Genomic DNA, 21,427 nt, shown 5'->3' on the forward strand with positions numbered 1-21,427 from the left:
CCAAACCATATCGAAATGGCACCGGCGACGGGAACGGACATTGTGCACTTGCACCGCCCGGGGTACTGCCCATTTTACGCGTATCCTTTTGTTGTCGGATATATGTTTCCTCCCCCCTCTCTAGTGGTGGACTTCTGTCGTTTTTACGAAGTGTGCCCGGTTCAGCTTTCAACGTACGCATACAAGCTCTTCCTCATGCTTCTCAAGTATGTGGAGCTCGCCGGTCGAGGGATCACTTTGGGGCATATTCTTAATATTTTTGTCCCTCAATTTATTTTAGGCACGATGATCCACATGTGTCATCAAAGAACCAAGAGTTTGATGGTGAAGATGGATGATAAGGCTAATCACCGCTTCTAGGAAAGCTATTTTTATGTGCGGATAAAACACCTTATGGCGGACTCGGCGGGGTTCCTTGAGACGTGGAACTTCACACGTAAGTTTTCCTTTGTTTATTTTGCGATTCTAAGGCGATCGTCGACCGTTCTTCTTTAGATGGCATTGCTAATGACTTGTTTTCGCTTTCGTAGCCGAGAGATTGCCTCCCCTGCCAGTTGACGACATCCGTGAGTGGGTAAACGCCATTCTTCCCTATACAATGGGGGTTTGCGTGTGGGCGTCCTTCTATGAGAGATATAGGCGTAAGCCTCTCACTGGTGAGTGAGCCCATTGCAGTTCTTTGTTCTTTGCCTTATAGTTTGATTTTGTCGTTGTATGACCGTATTTCATTACTGACAGGGAGGGTGCGAAGGACGAGGGCTCCTCTGCTTGCGTTGCGTCAACCAGCGCCTTCTATTCATCCTACGCTGAGGGCTGCTGCATGTCCTGTATCAAGAACTACTCAGCCTGCACCTATGGCCGAAGCTGCATGTTCGGAGATTACTCCCCCCTGCACCCTGTCCAGTCGACGAATCTTCTCGCGTAAGTAGTAAGGAGGACCCACCGAAGAGACGAAGGGTGGTGTTGAAAGAGGTTTCCCCGGCCGATACTTCTTTGAGGGGTACCCTTACCCTGGCGTTGATAGAAATCAGAGATGATGTCAGCCCTGCTGTGGACACAGCACCTGTTGTGAGTGGTCAATAGGCTGATGTGGTGGAGAGACGGAGTCCCAGGATTTCAATTACTATCTTGGGCGGCCCTTCGTCTTCCTGGCCGAACCGCACTTCTTCTTTGGCCAAAGAGGGGGGGAAAGGCATCATGGTGGACGATTACGAGTTTGAATCTGACCTCGATCCTAACTATGTTAGGATGTTCGAGGAGGGCTTTACGCGAACTGTGGTAAGAGCGAGAGGTCCTTCCCGAATACTCGAAATCCCGTCGAATCTCAACCTTCTGCAAGATACGGTGGATTTTGTGCCGCAGTTTGGCCTTCTATGCTCTGCCACAAAAAGCGGGTCTCTTCAGGAAGTTAGCGATGCCAAACTATCGCAAGGTGTGGCCGCGTTAGGCTTGAGGGTAAGTTTCTCTTCTTTGTTTGTTTTTTTACTTTGGCTCTTATCGACTCTCTTCTCCTTGCTATTTTTAGACTTACATGCTGGAGATAGAGAGTGCTTGCAGGGCCGAGACCCGGGCCAAGATTTTTCTGATGATGCTTGAAAAGTATCGGCGTTATCGCAAAAAATGTCGTGATATGCATGAGCGGCTCAGAGCGAGCACTGTCAATCAATCTCTCGGGGAGGAGTTGGAGAAAAGGGATAAGAAGCTGATGTAGTCCATTCGCATGTGTAGTGAGCTCGAGGAGCTACTTCATGCTAAGGACGAGGAACTTGAGTTGGGAAAGGGGGTCGCTACAGAGTGCGAGCATCTTTAGGACGAGGAACTTGAGTGCTGTTGTTGCAAGCCGAACTCGATCAGAATGCTGCCAGAGTTGAGGCTTTGAGTGTAGAATGTATGGGGGAAGTTAGCCGAGCTGGAGAGAAAAGTAGATGAGTTGGATAATGCCGAGAACCCTCGAGCGTCAGCTTTATCAAGTGTGACGGCGTTGGAGGACACTATCCATATCCTTCAGTCTAAGCAGGAGTCCGAGATGGCAACGACCACACTAAGGGAGGCGAGGCTCGAAGAGCGCATCAACGAGATCGATTGGGAGGATTCGATCCTAGGCGACCGGGTCGTGGCACTTGAGGCTGAGAGGGCGTAGTTGTTAGCTCAAGTTGAATCTGTCTCTGCCGCTGTTCCTCGTCAATTGCATGAGCTTTGGGTCCATGCCGATGCCCAACGAGATATATACAAGGATTTTGGGAGACGAGCAATGTTTCTGAGGCTGCTTATGAAGAAGCCCGAGTGAAGGCACAAGAGACTCGTGTCAACTACGGCTACGACCCTGCGACATCGGAGGTCGGTGAGGAGGCTGATGTTGAGGAGGAGTTTCTTGCGGACAATGATGGGGAGAACGACGGTGATGATGCCGAGTGAAAAGTTGTTACTGCTTTAGTATATATTATTTTTTTTGTTCATCTTTGTCTTTTTGTCGGGCTCGTTTTGGCCTTTTGTAAGGTGCGGCTATTGCGCACGTATATATAAATAAAGAAGTTGTTTCGCCTTTGTATATCCTTTGATTTTCTTTCCCTTCCCCTTGCTTGTTACATCTTTTTGTTTTGGCGTAGCTTCGGATTTTGTGTGGCGAGTCCCTAATTTTTCGATTTGGGAATCCGACCTTGACCGGATCGAGTAGGGTCTCGTTGCGTGAGTCCGAATGGAGCTTCTTCGGACTTGCACATTCGGGCGAGATTTATTTCTAATTTGTCTCTTTAGGCGGTATCATCCTTGATTCTAACAAGGTTGAATTCGGATCCGTCCTTTCGGTCAAAGCTATTTTTGACTCGAACATTCGAGTGGGACTAAGTTCAGACTTGCTGACTTAGGCAGAATTAATTTTTTAGTGTGTACTTGACCGGGGTTGAGTTTGGAACCGTCATCTAGAGCGAGGCCAATTTCTAACTTTATTTGAACGAGATCGAATTTGGAGTCGCTGTTTTGGGCAAAGTCGATTTTTGACTTATACTTGAATGACGCCAGCCTTTTCCTTTTATTTGACTGTAGCCGGCGGCCGTAAAAGGTGTTGTTCCAAACGAGGTTGGATTGTGACCTACTTGTTTTGACAATGGCCGGTGGTCGTAAAGGTGTTATTTTGTGGAAGATCAAAATAGTAACCTATTCGATTCGGTGATGGCCATCCGCTGTAAGGGTGTTATTTTGAACTAAGGTCGAAATGTTAACCCATTGTAATTCGAGCGAGGTCAAATTCTTCTTTTGGCGGTGGCCGTTGGCCGACGGGTGTTATTTCGAGCTAAGGTCGAAATGTTAACCCGTTGTAATTCGAGCGAGGTCGAATTCTCCTTTTGGCGGTGGCCGTTGGCCGTAGGTGTGTTATTTAGAGCTAAGGTCGAAATGTTAACTTGTTGTAATTCGAGCGAGGTCGAATTCTTCTTTTGGCGGTGGCCATTGGTCGTAGGGGTGTTATTTCGAGCTAAGGTCGAATTCTTCTTTTGGCGGTGGCCATTGGCCGTAGGGGTGTTATTTCGAGCTAAGGTCAAAATATTAACCCGTTGTAATTCGAACGAGGTCGAATTATTCTTTTGGCGGTGTCCGTTGGCCATAAAGGTGTTATTTCGAGCTAAGGTCGAAATGTTAACCCGTTGTAATTCGAGCGAGGTCGAATTCTTCTTTTGGCGGTGGCAATTGGCCGTAGGGGTGTTATTTCACACTAAGGTCGAAATATTAACTCGTTGTCTCGGCTTTGTTTTTACTAGAGAATATTGGGTGTTCCCTGGGTGAGTCCCTATTTTGCTTAGCTTCTGCGTTTCCTAGGTGAGTCCCAGTTTGCTTTTGTGCGCTTGCATTGGAGAATACTATGCGTTTCCTAGGTGAGTCCCCGTTTGCTTTTGTGCGCTTCCTGGGTGAGTCCCAGTTTAGCTTAACTTCGCATGTATTGGAGGATATCTTGGTGGAGAGTACAAAATGTTGCTCTATTTCATTTACTAGAAAATGTTATACATGTTCGTTCCATGCATATATTGGAGAAGTTTCCATGTATCTAGTCCTTTCATCGCCCGGCCTGGGGAAGCAGTCAGCAGGCAGGGTGATGAATCATACTTGAACTTTGAGACGTCCCTTTCGTCACCTCGCCAGAAATCTCCCCGAGAAGACCCAATTAGGACAAAACCCGGGTGGGGGAAAAAGGGTACGACTTGAGGGGTGTCCTTTTTACGAAGTTGAAGTATTTGAGGTGGGCAACATTTTAATTGTTTTGTAGTAGCTTTCCTTCCATTGTTTCTAGTTGGAATGCTCCTTTGCTTGCCCATGCGAGTGCTCGCATTCCTGTTCGAACCAACACAAGAGTGAAGATAAACCAAAATTAAATTTTTCGTTACCTCGACCCAATGAGTCAGTGAAAGAAGGAGTGACATTGTAGTGTTACTCGCTTCTCTTGGTGCTCGAATGGTGGTTTCAGATTTAGCAGCCGTGTTCGGCTCCATCTTTAACAGCGTCTAGGCTTTGCATGGGTTGGATCCACCTCACTCGCTGAAGTGGTGAAATCGAGTCCTGGTCCGATCTCGTCCGATTTGTACCAACAACAAGGGAAACATGTCATACTTCGTTCATAGACCATCCAATGTGTGGGAGAATGTAAAAATAGGGCAGGATGTGCCAATTTTTTCAAAAGACCGCGCAATAAGCTGTCATCCCCTCCCAAGGGGTGGGAATGCGGGTCAATATATAAGGTAAATACGTCAAATGGGGCTATGGTCATGCCAGATGACCATAATCCTATTTTGATCGTGCGTACGTCGTGCCAAACCCATCGTTACATGCGAGACATGGGTTTTGCATAGACATTGGTTATAACTTCTACTTTATGTAGCAGCCTGACCTAGTTTGGTACTGTTGTCTCGAAGGCTTACTTACCGCTCTTTCGAGTAGGTAGTGACATTTCGCCGGTTCTAGATCTAAAAGAAACTAAGAAATTTGGCTAAGAAATCCCCCCAAACGGTGCCAAATTGTTTGACCAAAAAGTATTAAACCCTTTTGTCAAACTAATTATCGAGATATAGAAGGTAAATCTTAGCCAAACATAATTAATTCTAGATCCAAATATGCTGAATACGGAAATCGAAGAAGAACAAGAATGTGTAATATTTCTTAATATAATTATTGTACTTCGAATATGAATGATAGGCTTACATCTAAGACATATTTGCACCATGATCATGGAAGTAAGGAAGGAGAAGAGAAGAAACTGTGGGTGACGAAGAGATTGTCCTTATTGACTCTATCGTAGAATCATCCCCCATTTCTCTTGGCTCAGCTCCCCTATATATATTAGCAATTTTCTTCATCGCTCGCTCAAACATTACGCTTGTTCTGCAATATAAGTTTTCCGACGGTTTGACCCCGGCAGTGACCGAGATGCTCTTTGCTATCATGCCACATGGGCGTGATTACGACTTGGGTGACCCCTTGTCGTTCCCTTTAAGAACAACCATCCTATGATCAGATTTTAACCCATACAATTGTTAGTTATTTGTGTCACAATCCAGCTTCCTATGGGGAATGTGTATCGGCTGGGCAACTTGCCCTTAGGAAGTAAAACGCTTGTCTTTGACTAGGTATATATTAATATTCCGTTTGCTTTTACTTGTGTATTATATTAAAAATATATTTTTATTTTTACTTATTTATTTTAGCAAATCAAGAGAAAAAAAATACTTTTTTTCCTATTCTACACTTATCATTAACTACTCATTTTTTAAATTATTTTTCAAATCTTTTTAAAATGCTATAATTATTATGAGTATTATGATAAAATATGTACTTCATTTATTATTTATTAAGGGTAGTGCAAAGATCATTGTAAACAAGTAAAAGTGAAAGAGGGAATATACTAAACCATGTTAAATACCGTGATTGATTGATAAATTAAACTAAGATTACATAGTAATTAGCATGTAAGAATTATGATGAGGTATATATAATCCCGCCACTTTTAATTAAAGATCTTGTCTTTGAAAATAAAAAAATTATGATCGGCATTCGGGAGCACTTTTCCATTTAATAAGCATTTTAGGAATCTAAATATATATTTGGTATGTTGCACACACTTTTAATTCTAGACTAGACACCAAGATTCTCGAGAATTACATTCTAAAAGTTTAATCAATCAAACTAATACTTCTAATTTTTACACACTTCCTCCTCGTCACGACGGGCACATACACACTCTCTGTCTCCCTCAGAATACCCTGCCTTATATATCGTCTCCCCGAAGTTTTTCCGAGCTCTCTCTCTCCCACACACGCGCCATTTCAACAGCTGCTGTGGATTCCGTTTGTTTATTTCCCTTTTCTGGAGATCTTATCTTAAAAGCTAAACCAGAAACTGTGTAAGAAAATTACCCTTTCCTTTATGCTGATTTTTATCCTTTTTTTTATGGTTTTAAAAATGCTCATTTTCCCTTTCTGTTGTTCCTCTCTTTTTGGCGTGTGCAAAAATTCCTAGAAAAACCATTGAAAACATTGAATTCTAGGGCATATTCTTTCAAAATAGTACTAACATTTATGCTTTCTAAAACTCCAATCTTTATTTCACAATTTTCCATTTTGCAGGGTGCATTTTACAGGAGAATGATTATTGAAAAAATTGTGGATTACAGGGGTTTCTGCTAATTTTTAGTAACTTTTTTGGTAAATATTTGAATACCCATCTTTCAGTTATGTTGAAAAATGCAAGCTCTGTCTTGTGAGTTGTAATTTTCAACTTGAGGGTTTCTTGCTATTTGTATTCAAGATTGCATATTCGGAGCTATTATGTTTCAAGATTATTAAGTATGGATAAAGAGAAGTGTGTAGGGGGTTTATTGCCTCCATCAGGAAACTATTCGCTCTTTTTGCCTTCCGGGAGTAGTTATAGTGTAAAGTCTGAGCCATCTGGATCATCTAATTTACCTCCTTTAGGGCCTGTACCTGCTTCAGAACTAAAAGCAAACCAATTTAGTCATGATATTAGTCGAATGCCAGATAACCCACCTAAGAATTTGGGTCATCGACGTGCCCATTCGGAGATTCTTACACTTCCTGATGATATAAGTTTCGATAGTGATCTTGGTGTTGTTGGTGGACTGGATGGACCGTCTTTGTCTGATGAGACTGAGGAGGATTTCCTCTCTATGTATCTTGATATGGATAAATTTAACTCTTCATCTGCTACTTCTTCATTCCAAGTGGGTGAGTCATCTTCGGGCTCATTGCAAGCTCCAGCGATGGGTTTTACAGCTTCAAGGACTGACAATGTTACTGCCGCTGTTAGTGAAAAGCCAAGAGTCAGACATCAGCATAGTCAGTCCATGGATGGTTCAACTATAATCAAGCCGGAGATGCTTATGTCAGGAGGAGAAGATCCATCTTCAGCTGAGACTAAGAAAGCCATGTCCGCAGCAAAGCTTGCTGAGCTCGCTCTTATTGATCCGAAACGTGCGAAGAGGTAACTCCATCTGTTGCAACAACAACAACAACAACGACCCAGTATAATCCCACAAGAACTCCATCTGTTGCTCCTTTGTTTTTTGCTGTCTCTGACATTATTCACAATTTAACCAATATCAAAGCTTGAGCAACCATTTGGATTTGCTTCTATAATACTTTGTCATGCACGAGATGAAATCCTCGTTGGAGATTTGGCAGCTGAAAATGGTGGAGGCGGGGGGAGCTAAAGCTGTGAACATCCTGATATGATCTGGTTATTATACTGCAATGTAGTTTGTTAAATGAATACTTTCTGTATTTGTTGACTTTAATTAGTGTTTTATTGGTGGTGAGTTCATTTTAGTGATGTTTCGTTTTCAACTGTTTATTACCTCCAATCACTTTGCTCCTCGAACTTTTCTGATTTTTAGTATTTTGAAGCATTCGCTCTTCACTCTTTCTAAAGTCTTCGCCCAGGGCCTCTTCTGTCAACTTTTCGCTTTAATGGCTGAAAGATAAAAAAAATCCTATTAGCAGTTGAATTTAGACATGCTGTTCACAAGATTTACCTATAAGAAGTAAGAAGCCAAAAACAGTTGTTTGAAGCCCTTCATATTAGCTTATCTTGGCCTTCATTGATGGGAAGGATGTCAAGCTACTATTGTCAGCCCCCTATCGGTAATTTTGTTTGAGATAGATGCTGGGGTGCAAATTGCTTTATTTATGCTTCATTATTCTCGTCAGCACCCAATTCTATAAGACCGCGACATAGTACCTAGTGGGCTAATTGACCACGCGAATGTTGTGTTTCATACTAGCTAACATTACAACCTTGAGTATAGCTAGCTCTTGTGAGTGATATAAAGTACTATGATGGAGTTAACATATACAACTCCAGTCTTAAATCGAACTGAAATACACCCATTACCAAGCTCATGGAACATGACTGCAGATTTCAGACAACTGTCAAAAAAGGAAAGTCTGGATAACCCATAAAGGCACTCTGAATAAGAAGTGAGGTTCACCGTTCACCAACTTTAGAAGTAAAGAGTGAGTCTAATGATCCACTGAACAGATAATCTTCCTTAAACTATCGGGTCAAGAGTTAGATAGCCACGTGCAATGCCATACTGAAGCTGAAAACTAGTAATAGTAAATATATTCTGAAAGTATGGCATTGGAATTCCTTCCTTCAGAATATATTTACAGTTACTTGTTTTCAGCAGAGAGGACTTCCAATGCCAATACTATTAGAATTTTCTGAAGGGAGGACTTCCAATGCCATTTTCTGAAAGTGGGGTATCTGAAGTCCTCCCTCCAGTGTTCCTTGCTCTTTAGGTCCTTGTGTTGATATATCTTGGTCTCATCACTTGTCTCTAATGAATCTTTCAAGAATTTATCAAGAACAAATAAACCTGTGGTTCATTGTTAGATTTGTCCTAATTTTCTGCCTCTCAAAGATGAGGAATTTCGAGTCAATGTTATCCAAGTGTAAATAGTATTATATTAGAGTTTTATATTGCATGAACTAGGTAACAATAAATAGTGACTTATGAAATAGTAGGATTATTTGTCAAAAAATGAAAATTGTGCTGTTAGCTGCTTTAGTAGGATGAGATACATGGTTCGCCGGGCGGATCATCCCATTAGATGCATGTTGCTACCTTATATAATTGGGTTGTGACAAATATGGCATTAGAGCTTGTTTTGCAGTAAGATAGTGAGACAAAACCTCAGAATGGATACTGAGTCGCTAAGGGATATTTATATGACATCCATAATAGAGGGTGAACTGATGAGAGTGGGTCAAGTAAAGGACTGTCAGTCTTATAGGTTGGGAAGCTTTTGAAGGAGAGGTGCATATGACACCTTAGACAAACTCCAGTTTGAAAAGGGAAGTGATATATAAGATAGAGCACAAGTTCACACGGTATGCCCACATTTAGGCTCGAATCTCCAAGGGACAAATTCGTGAATTCTGTTGGACCAAAGCAGACGGTACACACCATAAGTTTAAGTTGTGACATTTTCTTAAGGGTTGGTTTAATGTTTGGCTTGTTTGCCAAAGGAAATGTGCGCTTTTTTCTTTCCTCGTCTCCTGCTCTTCCTTTTTATGATGGTGGGGGAACAGGGCACTGGATTTGGGTGGGAAGGAGGCGGATGGGATACAAACTCGGTCTGTTTCCTTTCCCCGTATGTAATTACTTCAGATGTTTCTGAGGTTAATTGAAAACTATCACTCTTTGTATTCAACATTCAATTTCTCCAGTCTTGCTTTCTTTTGGATATCAATACTTGTTTATAGAGTAATAAAAGGAGGTCAAGAGAGGGGTATGAGTTTCTCAGGCTTTGTTTTTCTTTCAAAATGTTATGAATGTGCTCTATATTGCGTAATATGGCACTGACTATTCGGAAGTCATGTTAGCAGTGTTATCAAAGGCGCGCTTAAGCCCTATAGTGAGGCTCAAAACATATTGAGCGCTTCGTCTCGCTTAGCGGGCGCTTTAGTGTTGTCATCAAGGGACCAAAACATACTTTTCCATGCCAATGAGTGTAATCCTGAAGAGGAGACACCAAACAATTGATATTTCACTTTATCATAAAGTTTCTTCAATTTATTTGTCCATGTATTTGGTATTCATGCTTATAGATATTAGTCTTGGACAACACAAACACATTTGTAATTTTTCTCAATTTGCACCTTTCTTCATTAAAGCTCACGCTTTATTTGCGCTTTGTGCTTAAAGCCCCAAAAGACCTTAGAGCTTTTTTTGCGCTTGCCTTTGATAACACTGCATGTTAGGAAACTGTAGCTATTTGGAAGTTCTATTAGGTTATATGCATTCCTTTCCCGAATAACATTGTGTTCTTTTAATATTAGTTATATAGGCACGTGTGGCTCTGGTGCTCATTTTTAAGTTGCATTGTTGGAAGTTAGTCTGAAAGCTGATTGTTCGGATGGCTTAAAATTCTGAAAAGTTTTTTGTGTGGTAAGCAAAATATCTTGTATTATGAAATATTACACCATTGCTATTTTAGATAGGTACTACACCATTGTTCTTCTGGATCATTTATCCTTTCCTTATCTACCGAGAAAAAAAGGTGTCCTCCCTTTCCAGGGTGATCCGTTTTTTCCTTTTACTGCGTGTAGTAAAAGTTATTAATCCTGGTTTTCTTAACTTCCTCCGCCATCTGACTTATGCCTTCTTCCTCCCAAGGTCTCAAATTTGGTGTCCAACAAACTCTTAAAAGTGACTGAGGATTCTAAACATCTGCATTTGATGTCTTAATTCTATTTAGTTTAACGGGAAATTTTTTTGTTTGCTTGTTGAAGTATTTTTTAATGCTTTAAGTCGTCCAATGCTTTGAAGTCTCTCTCTCACTCTCTCTCACACACACACTTACTCTCATTTTGAAAATTGTCTGGCATGGTTCAAAATTCAAGTAAATTTAATACTCAAACAAATGTCCTACTACTGCTGCATTCTCACATTCTTGTCTGTGCTTCACTATACAGAATTTGGGCAAACAGGCAGTCAGCTGCCAGATCAAAGGAAAGGAAGATGAGATATATAGCAGAGCTCGAGAGGAGAGTGCAAGCTCTGCAAACAGAAGCGACTTCTTTGTCTGCTCAGTTGACCCTGTTGCAGGTATACATCAGAGCTTTCACAGCTATGCAGTTCCTTTTTTTTTTTTTAAAACTTGTATTGCATTCTTTTCATGGACATGGTTGAAGAGATGGAAGTAAGTAAATCCTTGTTTTCTTGGTCTTGTATATGCATAGCATATGAATGTATATACATAAATACATATATAAATGCATATTCAACTTCTTATATTTCTCTAATGTGCAATACGCACATATAAAAAGCTAGGTTTTGATATATCTGCTATTGTTTTCCATATGGAACAGAGAGATACAAATGGTCTGAGTGCTGAAAACAATGAACTTAAATTGCGCTTGCAGACAATGGAACAACAGGTGCACTTGCAAGATGGTAAGAAACTAAACATGACTTCGTCTTCTCTCTCAGAAAACTGACTAGTTTCTTCATCTCTTACTCCGGATGTCAGATAGTTCTCCCCTTTCTTCCCGCCTCCTGATTTTGCTGGAAAATGTGCCGTTTCATCAACATCCCCTTTGAATCTATATAGTTCAGATAATTCATGCTGATTCAAATAGGATTACTATTTGGATCTGATAAGTATTATGGCGTGCTTTGTTTTCAAGTATACTTTAATTTTAGGAAAAAGTTAAGTGAAATCAAAGTTGAAATACTTCTTCAGCTTCACATTGCATGTTTGATTGACTTTTCTGGTTAAACTAATGCAGTAGTTCCGTAAGTGCTCTTCATCTTTGTTGTCCATAAGCGCAGGATCCAAAACTGGTTGACCCTAATATTGAACAGTTCTTGCAATTAAAATATCGATAATAATTCGTAGTGAAGTCTGCGAATTCTAATAGTTAGGTTGTGGAGGTTCGGATGCATGCCGATAATTTAAAGTGGATTCTTTTAGATATAATGTTTTGGTTTTGAAGGTTTGGTTATTTCAGATATTTTTTTTTTGAATTGGTAACTATTGCATATATTAAAAACATCAGTACATAGGTTGCACTGAAAACCAAATTTACATGAAGAGGATTAGTAGATGTTCTAATTCGAGACCTAGCAAGATCCTAGTACGTCTATGATTGTCAATATATCTTCTATGTAAATCTGTTTGCACCAAAAACAAAAAAGAAGAATACAATTGAGTTTGATCTTCTGCACTGGATTGCTTCTATCTTCAAAACATCTAGCGTTCCTTTCCCTCCAAACTGTCCACCAGATACAAGCCGGGATAGTCCTCCATCTATCTCTACTAGTTGCTTCAGCTCCAGCTTCTTCCCAGCTATAAAGGACATCTTTAAGCCTGTATAGCATTGACTATGAAATACCCCTAAGACTAATAAAGATTTTCCATAGTTGGTCTGTAATCTTGCAATGTAGAAACAAATGTGTGACAGTTTCAGCATTTTCCCCGCACAGAAAACATCTTGAGCACAGAGAAATTCCCCTTTTTATGAGATTATCCTGGGTTAATACCGCCTCCTTTGCTAGTAGCCAAGTGAAGCAAGCTACCTTGTATGGAATCTTTGTTTTCCATATATGTTTCCAAGGCCATGGGTCCACCTGTTGATTATTATGATTCAAAATCTTATATGCATCCTTCACCCGGTAAACCCCTCTATTGTGCCTCTTCCACCAAAGTGAATCAAAACCTTCCTGTAATCCTTTAAATGCTTCCAGCTCTTTGTAAAGGTTAGCTAATCTTGTTATCTCCCAGTCATTCAACTGTCTTCTTAGAGCGATTTCCCATCTTTGATGACTCCTCATATCAGCTACTGTCTTATGCTGGTTTTGTGCTAAACCAAACATATCGGGGTATCTTTCCTTTAAGCTTCCGTTTCCTAACCAATTATCATTCCAGAATGATGTGTTCCTTCCGTTGTTCACTCTTATGGAGGAGTGATTCTTCATTATAGGCCAAAGTTCTCTGATGGATTTCCACACACTTACTCCATATGATGTTCTGACTTTTTTTGACACCCATTATTTTCCTCACCAAACTTTGCTTTGATCACTTTGCCCCATAAAGATTGGGGTTCTTGAGAGTACTTCCATAACCATTTCATTCTAAGAGCCTTGCTATGATTCTTCAAATTCCTTATTCCTAAACCACCTTGTTTTTTATCCATTGTGAGTGTCTTCCATTTAACTAAATGGAAGACCTTTTTCTCCTTATTACCTTGCCAAAGGAATGATCTTCGGAGTTTGTCCAATCTCTGTAAAATGCCTGCTGGAATTAGGAACAAAGACATCATATAAGTAGGAAGTGAGTCTAATACTGAGTTGATTAGAACTAGCCTGCCCCCCAATGATAGGTATTGTGATTTCCATCTTGACAGCTTCTTCTCACACTTTTCTATGACTGAATTCCAGATTTCTTTTGATTTGGATCTTGCACCAAGAGGCATCCCAAGGTAAACAGTTGGTAGGGACCCAACTTCTCCTCCCAATATCTGTGTCAGTTGCTCCATGTTGTTAACTTCATTAATGGGAAAAATATTGCTCTTTCTCCAGTTGATGTGTAATCCTGAGACTCCCTCAAATAAGACCAAAATGATTCTTAGGAATCTAAGTTGGTCCTTTTCGGCATCACAGAAGACTAGAGTATCATCAGCATATTGGAGATGTGTGATCTCTAGATTGTTTGCCCCACTCCTGTTTACCTCAAAACCTTTAACCCATCCACTGACTTTAGCCGTTTTGATCATGTTGTTCAATCCTTCCATGGCTATAATGAATAGAAAGGGAGATAAAGGATCATCTTGTCTTAGACCTCTGTGTGAATGGAAAAAACCTTTGGGAGATCCATTTATGAGAATGGAGAATTTTACAGTAGATATGCAAAATTTCATCCATCTATTCCATTTCTGCCGAAAACCCATTAGTTCTAACATTCTGAGTAGGAAGCTCCAATTTACATGATCATAGGCCTTCTCAATATCTAATTTGCATAAGATTCCAGGTTCCTTCTTTTTTATTCTTGAATCCACAGCTTCGTTGGCAATCAACACTGCATCTATTATTTGTCTTCCTTTGATGAAAGCCATTTGTTGAGCATCGACAATTTTCCCTACCACCCTCTTAAGTCTTTCGGTTAAGACTTTTGAGAGCAATTTGTAGAAGCTCCCTATCAGACTGATCGGTCTGAAATCTCTCAATTCTTTCGCACCTGTCTTCTTTGGAATCAAAGCTATATATGTTGCATTGAAGCTTTTCTCAAACATCTCCTGAGAATGGAAGTTGTTGAAGGCCGCCATGATGTCTTCCTTCAAAATGTCCCAACACTTTCTGAAAAAACCCATTGTGTATCCATCGGACCTGGGGCCTTGTCACTTGCACACATCTTCAGACAGGTCAAAACTTCTTGTTCCTCAAAGTTACTCTGTAAAACATCCCTTTCCGATTCAGAAATTCTTGAGCTATTTTCGAAATTGACCGTTGGTCTCCACTCTTCAGGTTCTTTGTATAACTCCTTGTAGAATTCAGTTATCTCAATCTCTATTCTGTCTGGATCCTCGACTACTTCATGTCGAATCATTAGTTGATCAATGTTGTTGTTTCTCTTGTGTGCATTTGCAGTGCGATGGAAAAATTTTGTATTCCTGTCCCCTTCTTTGAGCCACAGAGCTCTTGATTTTTGTCCCCATACAATTTCTTCATTCTTGAGTTGTTCCTCAATCTCTATTAGAGTAGTTGCTTTCCTCACTGATTCCTCCTCTGTCAGCGCTCTTAGTTGTTGTGTTGTCTCAAAACCTGCTAGTTGACTTAGCAATTTTGTTTTTTGCAGTCCCAAATTACCTTCATAAACTCTGCTCCATTCTTTTAGCTTGCCCTTGAGAGCTTTTAACTTGCAAGCTAAAATGTAATCTGGTCTTCCTGAGAATTCAAAAGATGTCCACCAGTCTCTAATTCTGTCATCAAAACCTTCCACATTCAGCCACCAATTTTCAAACTTAAAGTATGATTTAGCTTGTTCCCACGCACCACAATATAGAGCCACAGGTGAATGGTCCGAAATCAACCTTTGTTGGATAGTTTGCTTGATGTTTCTGAAGCTTTCATCCCATTCTTCTGAAATGAGAAATCTATCAATTCTTGAAGCGGATGTATGATTGTCCCCTTTGAACCAAGTATAGTAGCCTCCTTCAAGTCGTAGATCTATCAACTCCATATCTTCTATAAAATCCGAGAATTCCACCATCGCTTTGGACCTCCTTGAACATTCCCGTTTTTGAAAAGGGTACCTTGTAACGTTAAAATCGCCACAAACAGCCCAAGGACCTTCCATCAATCCCCTCAAGGGCATACACTCCTGTTATGTGACATTGAAAATTCTGTAAAAGAGCCTCGAACTTGCAAGTCAAAGTGTATGCACCAATCTGTAACACCTCCCCTTTCCATACTCTGCAATCCCATAATAACAAAATCCCCCCTCTCGTGCCGCTAGCTTCTAATCTTGCATACCTCACCCATCTACCACCCCATATTTGACTGACTATTTCCTTAATATCCCCCTCCACTTTTGTCTCTTGCATGCATATAATGTCTGCCCTCCAGTTCTGCACTTGACTTTTTATGATCTCCCTTTTCTTCTTGTCGTTTAATCCCCTTATATTCCAGGAAATTACTTTGATCTTCATATTGAAATGATTGATAGATCTCTTCCCCTACTCCTTTTCCCGTCACTCTTGAATTTGACATCAAACAAAGTTAAACCTTTTAATTCCAGTGATCCTTTGAATCTTTGTTTCTTCGCCTCCAACTCTGTCTCCACCCTTCTAACCTGTCTGCAACTGTCAATTTGCATTAACAACTCCAATGCTTCTTCTTCATGGCCTTGAAAATCTACTCCAAACATTTTCCCCAATTTGATCATATTTTGATGGACCCATAGTGTTGCATCTATGTCTTTATCCATTAATGGATTGTGTTGATTAATGGATTGTGTTGCTGAACTGCTATAGGATTCACCTCCTCGATTTCCCAATCTTGGATAGAGCTAAGGTGCTTTAGTTGTTCCAAAGCACTTCCAACTTGATCTTCCCCCATATTTGTGTTTATGCTCTGCTCCCCTGTCTTCTGTTCCAGTCTTGCTATCTCTGCTCCACCTTCTGGCTGACTGCAACTGTTAAGTGTTGCCTTTGGCATACTTTCAAGGTTTTCATTGGGGATTGGATCCCCTGGAGTGGACTCTTTTGCCCCCAGGTAAGAAGGTCCTCCCATTTCCTCAATACAAGGCTTCAGCCTAATATCACCAGAAAACTCACACGATAGATCATTAAAAATGACTTGTGCAGCCAAGTCGGAGTCATAGGATTTCAGCTCATTGTTTGTCACTTTACTGCTCTGATTCATCGAACTCGAACCTTGTGTAAGTTGCACGCTTGCCTTTCCTTTATCAGTGTTTTGCAATATGGTGCACCCCACTTGATTGTTCAAATATCTCTCTATTTCAAAACATTGTTCGTTTTCTTGCATCTTCAGCTCATATCTTGTCTGTCTTTCAGCCCAGATTGGGATGAAAAATTTGATACCGTCTCTTTCAATCCCAACCTCATTGGGAGTCTTTCTGCCATCACCAACAATTTTAATTCTTGCCCACTTAAGATGATTTTTGAGATCAGTTTCTTCTTCAGTAGCTATCCATCCCCCACAGAGATCTCCTATTTCTTTGAAGATCTTTTGTGACCATAGATGTAAAGGAATCCCCATGGCTCTAATCCAACATGTTTCCTCGATTTGTGAGTTTGGAATGCATCCAGCAGTATGACTCCACCATTCCAGATGAAGCTTGAACTTTTTCCAACTCCATTCTCCTTGCATAATCTGCTCCGCCATGAATCTGTTTGGAAATTCAAAAAGAAACATGTTACATGTCATTTCATACATGTTTACTCCATATGCTTTGTTCCATGACGCACTAGCCCATCGCCTTATGTCTGCTAAAGTGGGTCTCTCATTGATTTCTTTCCCAAAAAAACCCGACAATGCATCTTTTTAGTAAACCAGAATCCTCGCTACCTGTCGGTTCCACAACAGAGATATCTCCATTGTTTATGCTGACCTTTGCCTCTCGAAGGGTATTGGATTGCCATTTACTCTCCTTGATTGCTTTGACATAAAGGTAGTTGTCCACAATGATTCTAGGTGGGGCTGTGAGATTCATTTTGGGGGTCTGATGTATGAATCTTTCTATCTTAGCTGCTATGTCTTTCCAACCTGCATTCAAGGCTAACTCTGGAATTATAATAACAGACCTCCCTTCTCCCTTCAGTGACAGAATGCTCTTGTATCTTCCATGAATGTTGAATTTCCTGGTACAGAAATGTTATGTCATATGTTCCTTGTACTTCCATCGCTTCACTAAATTCATTTGATCTTTCGACACTTCTTTAAGTACAAAACAAATCCATTCCATTACCTTTCTGCCATGGATGAACGTCTCATCATGCTGCGGCTTCTCTCCACCCATTCGAACCATACCTCTTTGTTGGAATTCCATCTGGTGATGTCAAAAGATTTGAATCCTGCGTTGAAATAAATCCGGTTGTCTCCCATATTGTACAACCCAGCTGTTCAGGTTATGGAAATTATAAGGAGTATTTGATGGTCATCACAGTTGAGCTGTTGAGGTAAAAGAAACTGAAATTTGGGCTAAAACAGTGGTTTCCCGCTCCCGGAAAAATAAAAGTCGTCGGAAATCTGAAAAAATTGTACCGATCTGGTCGGAATTAGCAGTACAGGAAGCTGTCCAAATTTTTTTTTCGAAAAGCTGCCGAAAATTGGCTCACGCGCCCGGCGCGTGGGGAAGGGTCGCCGGAAAGTGCCGCGCGTGGCGGCGCGTGGAGGCTGCTTCGTCGGAAAAATTTCAGTGGAGTGGTCGGAATTTCGAGGGCTGTCTAATGGTGTTCATGGAAAGCTAAAAATTCTTGTACTCAGGCTCCTCGGGGAGTGTGCCTGAGAGCTAAAAAGTAAATGTCTTGAGAAAGCTTGATATTTCACTTTCTTTTAATTTGTGCTGGTTATTTCAGATATTTGAACTTTCAAAACTTTTGTTTGTCTAGCCAAGCACTGTCATTATAGTATTATTGATTATTCAGAAAATATATATTTTATTCTCCTTGATAGGCGCCAGTATATTAGGTCCTATTCTGTTAATTGGTATTAGTTACTTTTAAAATTTGAATAGGCATACATTTCTAAGTAAGATAATATCCTAAACAAGTAATTCTAAGGCGGTGCCGCACTTTCCTATTCTAGAATGCCAGTCCCAAATTAAAATCACCTTAGAAAGGAGAGTGCATCACATAAGAAAAGAAGGCTAACTTTGGTAAATAATTGTTTTCAGGTTGTGGGATGCAACCTTATAATTCAGAGAGAAATTTTTCTTCACCTAGTGGATTCAAAGAAATAGACCAAGTCAGAAAGATAACGCAATATGGCCGCTATCTTTTAGCCCATTAATGGGCCTTTACATATAAGAAGAGGACATGAATACATGCCGCATCTCACGGGATTAAACTGAATTATTTTCCACGGGATTAAGCATATTACTTAAGTTTTAAAGATCATTGGGAAGGAAAGTCAGCACTGAATTCAAGGTTTAGTGTGACTTTTGCAATCTCTTACCAGTCCAATCAAAGTCCAGCAGTTTGACAGAGCTTTAACAATGTTGGGCATCACCAAGTAAATGCCTAAATTAGCATAATTAGTGTGCCAGAAATCAGTTACCTCCTGTAGCAAAGGAGCAAATATATGCACCCTCTGCTACTTCTGTTGTCGTGCATTAATTGGTCAACATGTTCTCCAGCTCCTGTTGTGTCTGATTTACTTTTACCTCTTCATTTTTCTTGTCAAACTGCATCCTAGTCTTGTACAACGCTGACAATTCACAACTGTGGAAACCCGAAGGCATAGAGATAGATGTGTTAAATACCTCGTTGCTACAACTGATTAGGAGGTTCCACCTGACTAACTTAGTGGTTAAGTGCTTCTGTGCAGACTTTCTATGTGAAATGGTGTTCCTTGGTCTATGATTTCCCTGTAGTGCTTATTGGGTTCTTGAATGCATGACCTAAAATATTTAAGCAATTTTTTTTTTGAACATTGTTCTCTTTGTTTTTTCTGCATGTATGTAGCATTGAATGATGCACTTAAGGAGGAAATACAACATCTCAAAGTGCTAACTGGCCAAGGCTTAGCAAATGCTGGACCTATGATGAACTTTCCAGCCTCCAATAATGGAGGCAATCAGCAATTTTACTCTAACAACCATGCAATACATGCGTTATTGACGGCACAACAGCTTCAACAGCTCCAGATACATTCTCACAAGCAGCAACACCAGTTTCAGCACCATCAGCTCCACCAGCAGCAACAGCAGGAACAACAATTGCAGCAAGCTGGAGATATAAAATTGAGAAGTTCAAGTTCATCTGCTCAAAATGACCATGCTTCTGATAACGGAATGGATTAAAAAGTGCAGACAGACATGGCCGGACCAGGCAATGAAGATTTAGTGCATGTTCGAGCCTTCATGATGTCATATTGCTCAGCTTTGTTTTGATTAGCTTTCATTAGCTATCTCCGACGTTATACTGCTCCCTAGGGTCTTGGTGAAATTGTAGTTGAAATTGCGAAGCTGCATTCATTTTGCATGTCGTATTTGACATGGACTTGTTCATATAACCTGTATCTTTAGGCTTAGCTCATTTGTACTTAAACACTAAGCACCTACTGTGCTTTCAGTGTATCATCTGTTCAGCAATGGAGTCAACGTGTTTTGGTGGTATCTCTGATACTAAGTGCCAATGCGATTTTCCTTTCGGCAAGCGCCGGCATGGGCACCGCACTAAACTTGGCTACTGAGAATGCTGGTCAGGTCCTCAAATGAGTAGGGATAACGAGTTTGATGCAAGTATCTTTTCCGTAGCTTTTTGCCTTGTTTTCCATTTTAAGTCATGATGCCATTGACATGACAAACGTGGAAAGATATAATTAGCATTCTGAAAACTACACGACCTTTCAAGCCTTATCTTGATCTAGCTGCAACTTGAAGAAGAGCAGTATTGAGTTTCTTTCCACCAAAATTTAAAAAGAAGAAAATAATAGGAAAAAAAAAGCAGAACAACAGTAGTGGTTTATTGTTTTTCTTTGAGAAAATGACGCTGTATAACTGCTCTCAAAATAATAATTAAATAAAAAAAATAATATATATATACACACATACACGCGCATTCCTGTATATTATATATAAAAAAATACAAATTTTATACACTTTTACGGCTACCGAATATAAATAATTTCGACTAAAGGCAAAAAGCGTTCTTTGCACTTTTTCTTTCTCAGGCAATATTGGTGTGCTTAATGGCAAGTTTTCAATGTGTGATCATTGGTTTTTGTTGTTCATGACCAAAGGTGCTTCGTCTCTGGACCGCATGAGAGCAATTGCCGCTCTGTACAATGTAATAATTACATTAATAAAATTTATAAATGATTTAAATATTATTACTGTTGTTCTTTATGTTTAATTCAACATGAATTTGAGGAAATTGTACTTATAATTAGCAAAAAGTACATGTTTTTGAGTATGCTTGTGTTGTGTCCCATGTATTGTGTGATTTGATGTAGATTCAATGATTATATGAATGATTTATGCTCATTTCGTGTTTCTTATATGTAGGCACATGTTTGCACGAAAGTGGGTCAAAAGCGGTTGATTTAGAGCGAAACGGGACGCGAAGAACCAAGAAGGAAGAGCTGAAGGCTTCTCGTCCAAAGCCGAACGTCGCTAGAGAGAGGGACAAGCCGGAGGAGTCAGTCTCATTCAAAGCAGTGAACTGAAGACCATCGCGCGAGCCAGCGCGAGAAAAAAAGAAAAGAAGATGAAAAAGCTAATTGTGAGCTCGTTCAAGGTCCTTGCGTTGTGCGGATGCCAAACGTGGTCCCCAGTTTCCTTTATAAGTTGGGATTGGTCTAAATCGTTTATTTCACCCATAAATACACCCTAAACATGATTTTTACATAACTTTGGATCTATGAAGAGCAGGGAATGGTGTGGAGCTTGAAGTTCATCTTTTCTTCCACCAAGATTGGTGATTTTTATGTTTCATTGGATGATTGGTCGTTTGGCTACCATGTCTATGTGGAGTTAAACTTCACATTCTAAGGATTGCGGTTCTTTCATGACTATTATTGTTTGAATATTAATTTCAATTTTTTGAGTTATCATATTTATTTATTTAATCATGCACTTTATTATTTGATTGTTTGATCACCAGTTGAACATTATCTACGAATCAAGAGCTGAACTCGAAAGAGAGAATTCCATATTGTAAAAAGGATTGAGTAGAGCAT

General features: G+C 40.2%; 1 protein-coding gene across 1 annotated transcript; it reads left to right on the top strand.

Annotated features, from left to right (window-relative positions):
• The first annotated feature begins 6,164 nt into the window (after positions 1-6,164).
• LOC104235778 (probable transcription factor PosF21) lies at positions 6,165-19,862 on the top strand. The gene is made up of 5 exons (XM_070165283.1): positions 6,165-6,382; positions 6,606-7,479; positions 10,978-11,110; positions 11,374-11,458; positions 19,210-19,862. The coding sequence occupies exons 2-5, from the start codon at positions 6,827-6,829 to the stop codon at positions 19,545-19,547; spliced, it is 1,209 nt and encodes a 402-aa protein (XP_070021384.1). The 5' UTR covers positions 6,165-6,382; positions 6,606-6,826; the 3' UTR covers positions 19,548-19,862.
• Positions 19,863-21,427: the final 1,565 nt, after the last annotated feature.

The sequence above is a fragment of the Nicotiana sylvestris genome, chromosome 12 (genome assembly GCF_000393655.2).
Source record: "Nicotiana sylvestris chromosome 12, ASM39365v2, whole genome shotgun sequence".
Lineage (NCBI taxonomy): Eukaryota > Viridiplantae > Streptophyta > Magnoliopsida > Solanales > Solanaceae > Nicotiana > Nicotiana sylvestris.

Bases quoted from the DNA above. Each gene is read 5' to 3' on its own strand.
- LOC104235778 (XM_070165283.1), top strand. From the start codon at position 6,827: ATGGATAAAGAGAAGTGTGTAGGGGGTTTATTGCCTCCATCAGGAAAC. The intron at 11,111-11,373 runs GTATACATCAGA...CATATGGAACAG, and splicing joins CTCAGTTGACCCTGTTGCAG to AGAGATACAAATGGTCTGAG. The intron at 11,459-19,209 runs GTAAGAAACTAA...GCATGTATGTAG, and splicing joins ACAGGTGCACTTGCAAGATG to CATTGAATGATGCACTTAAG.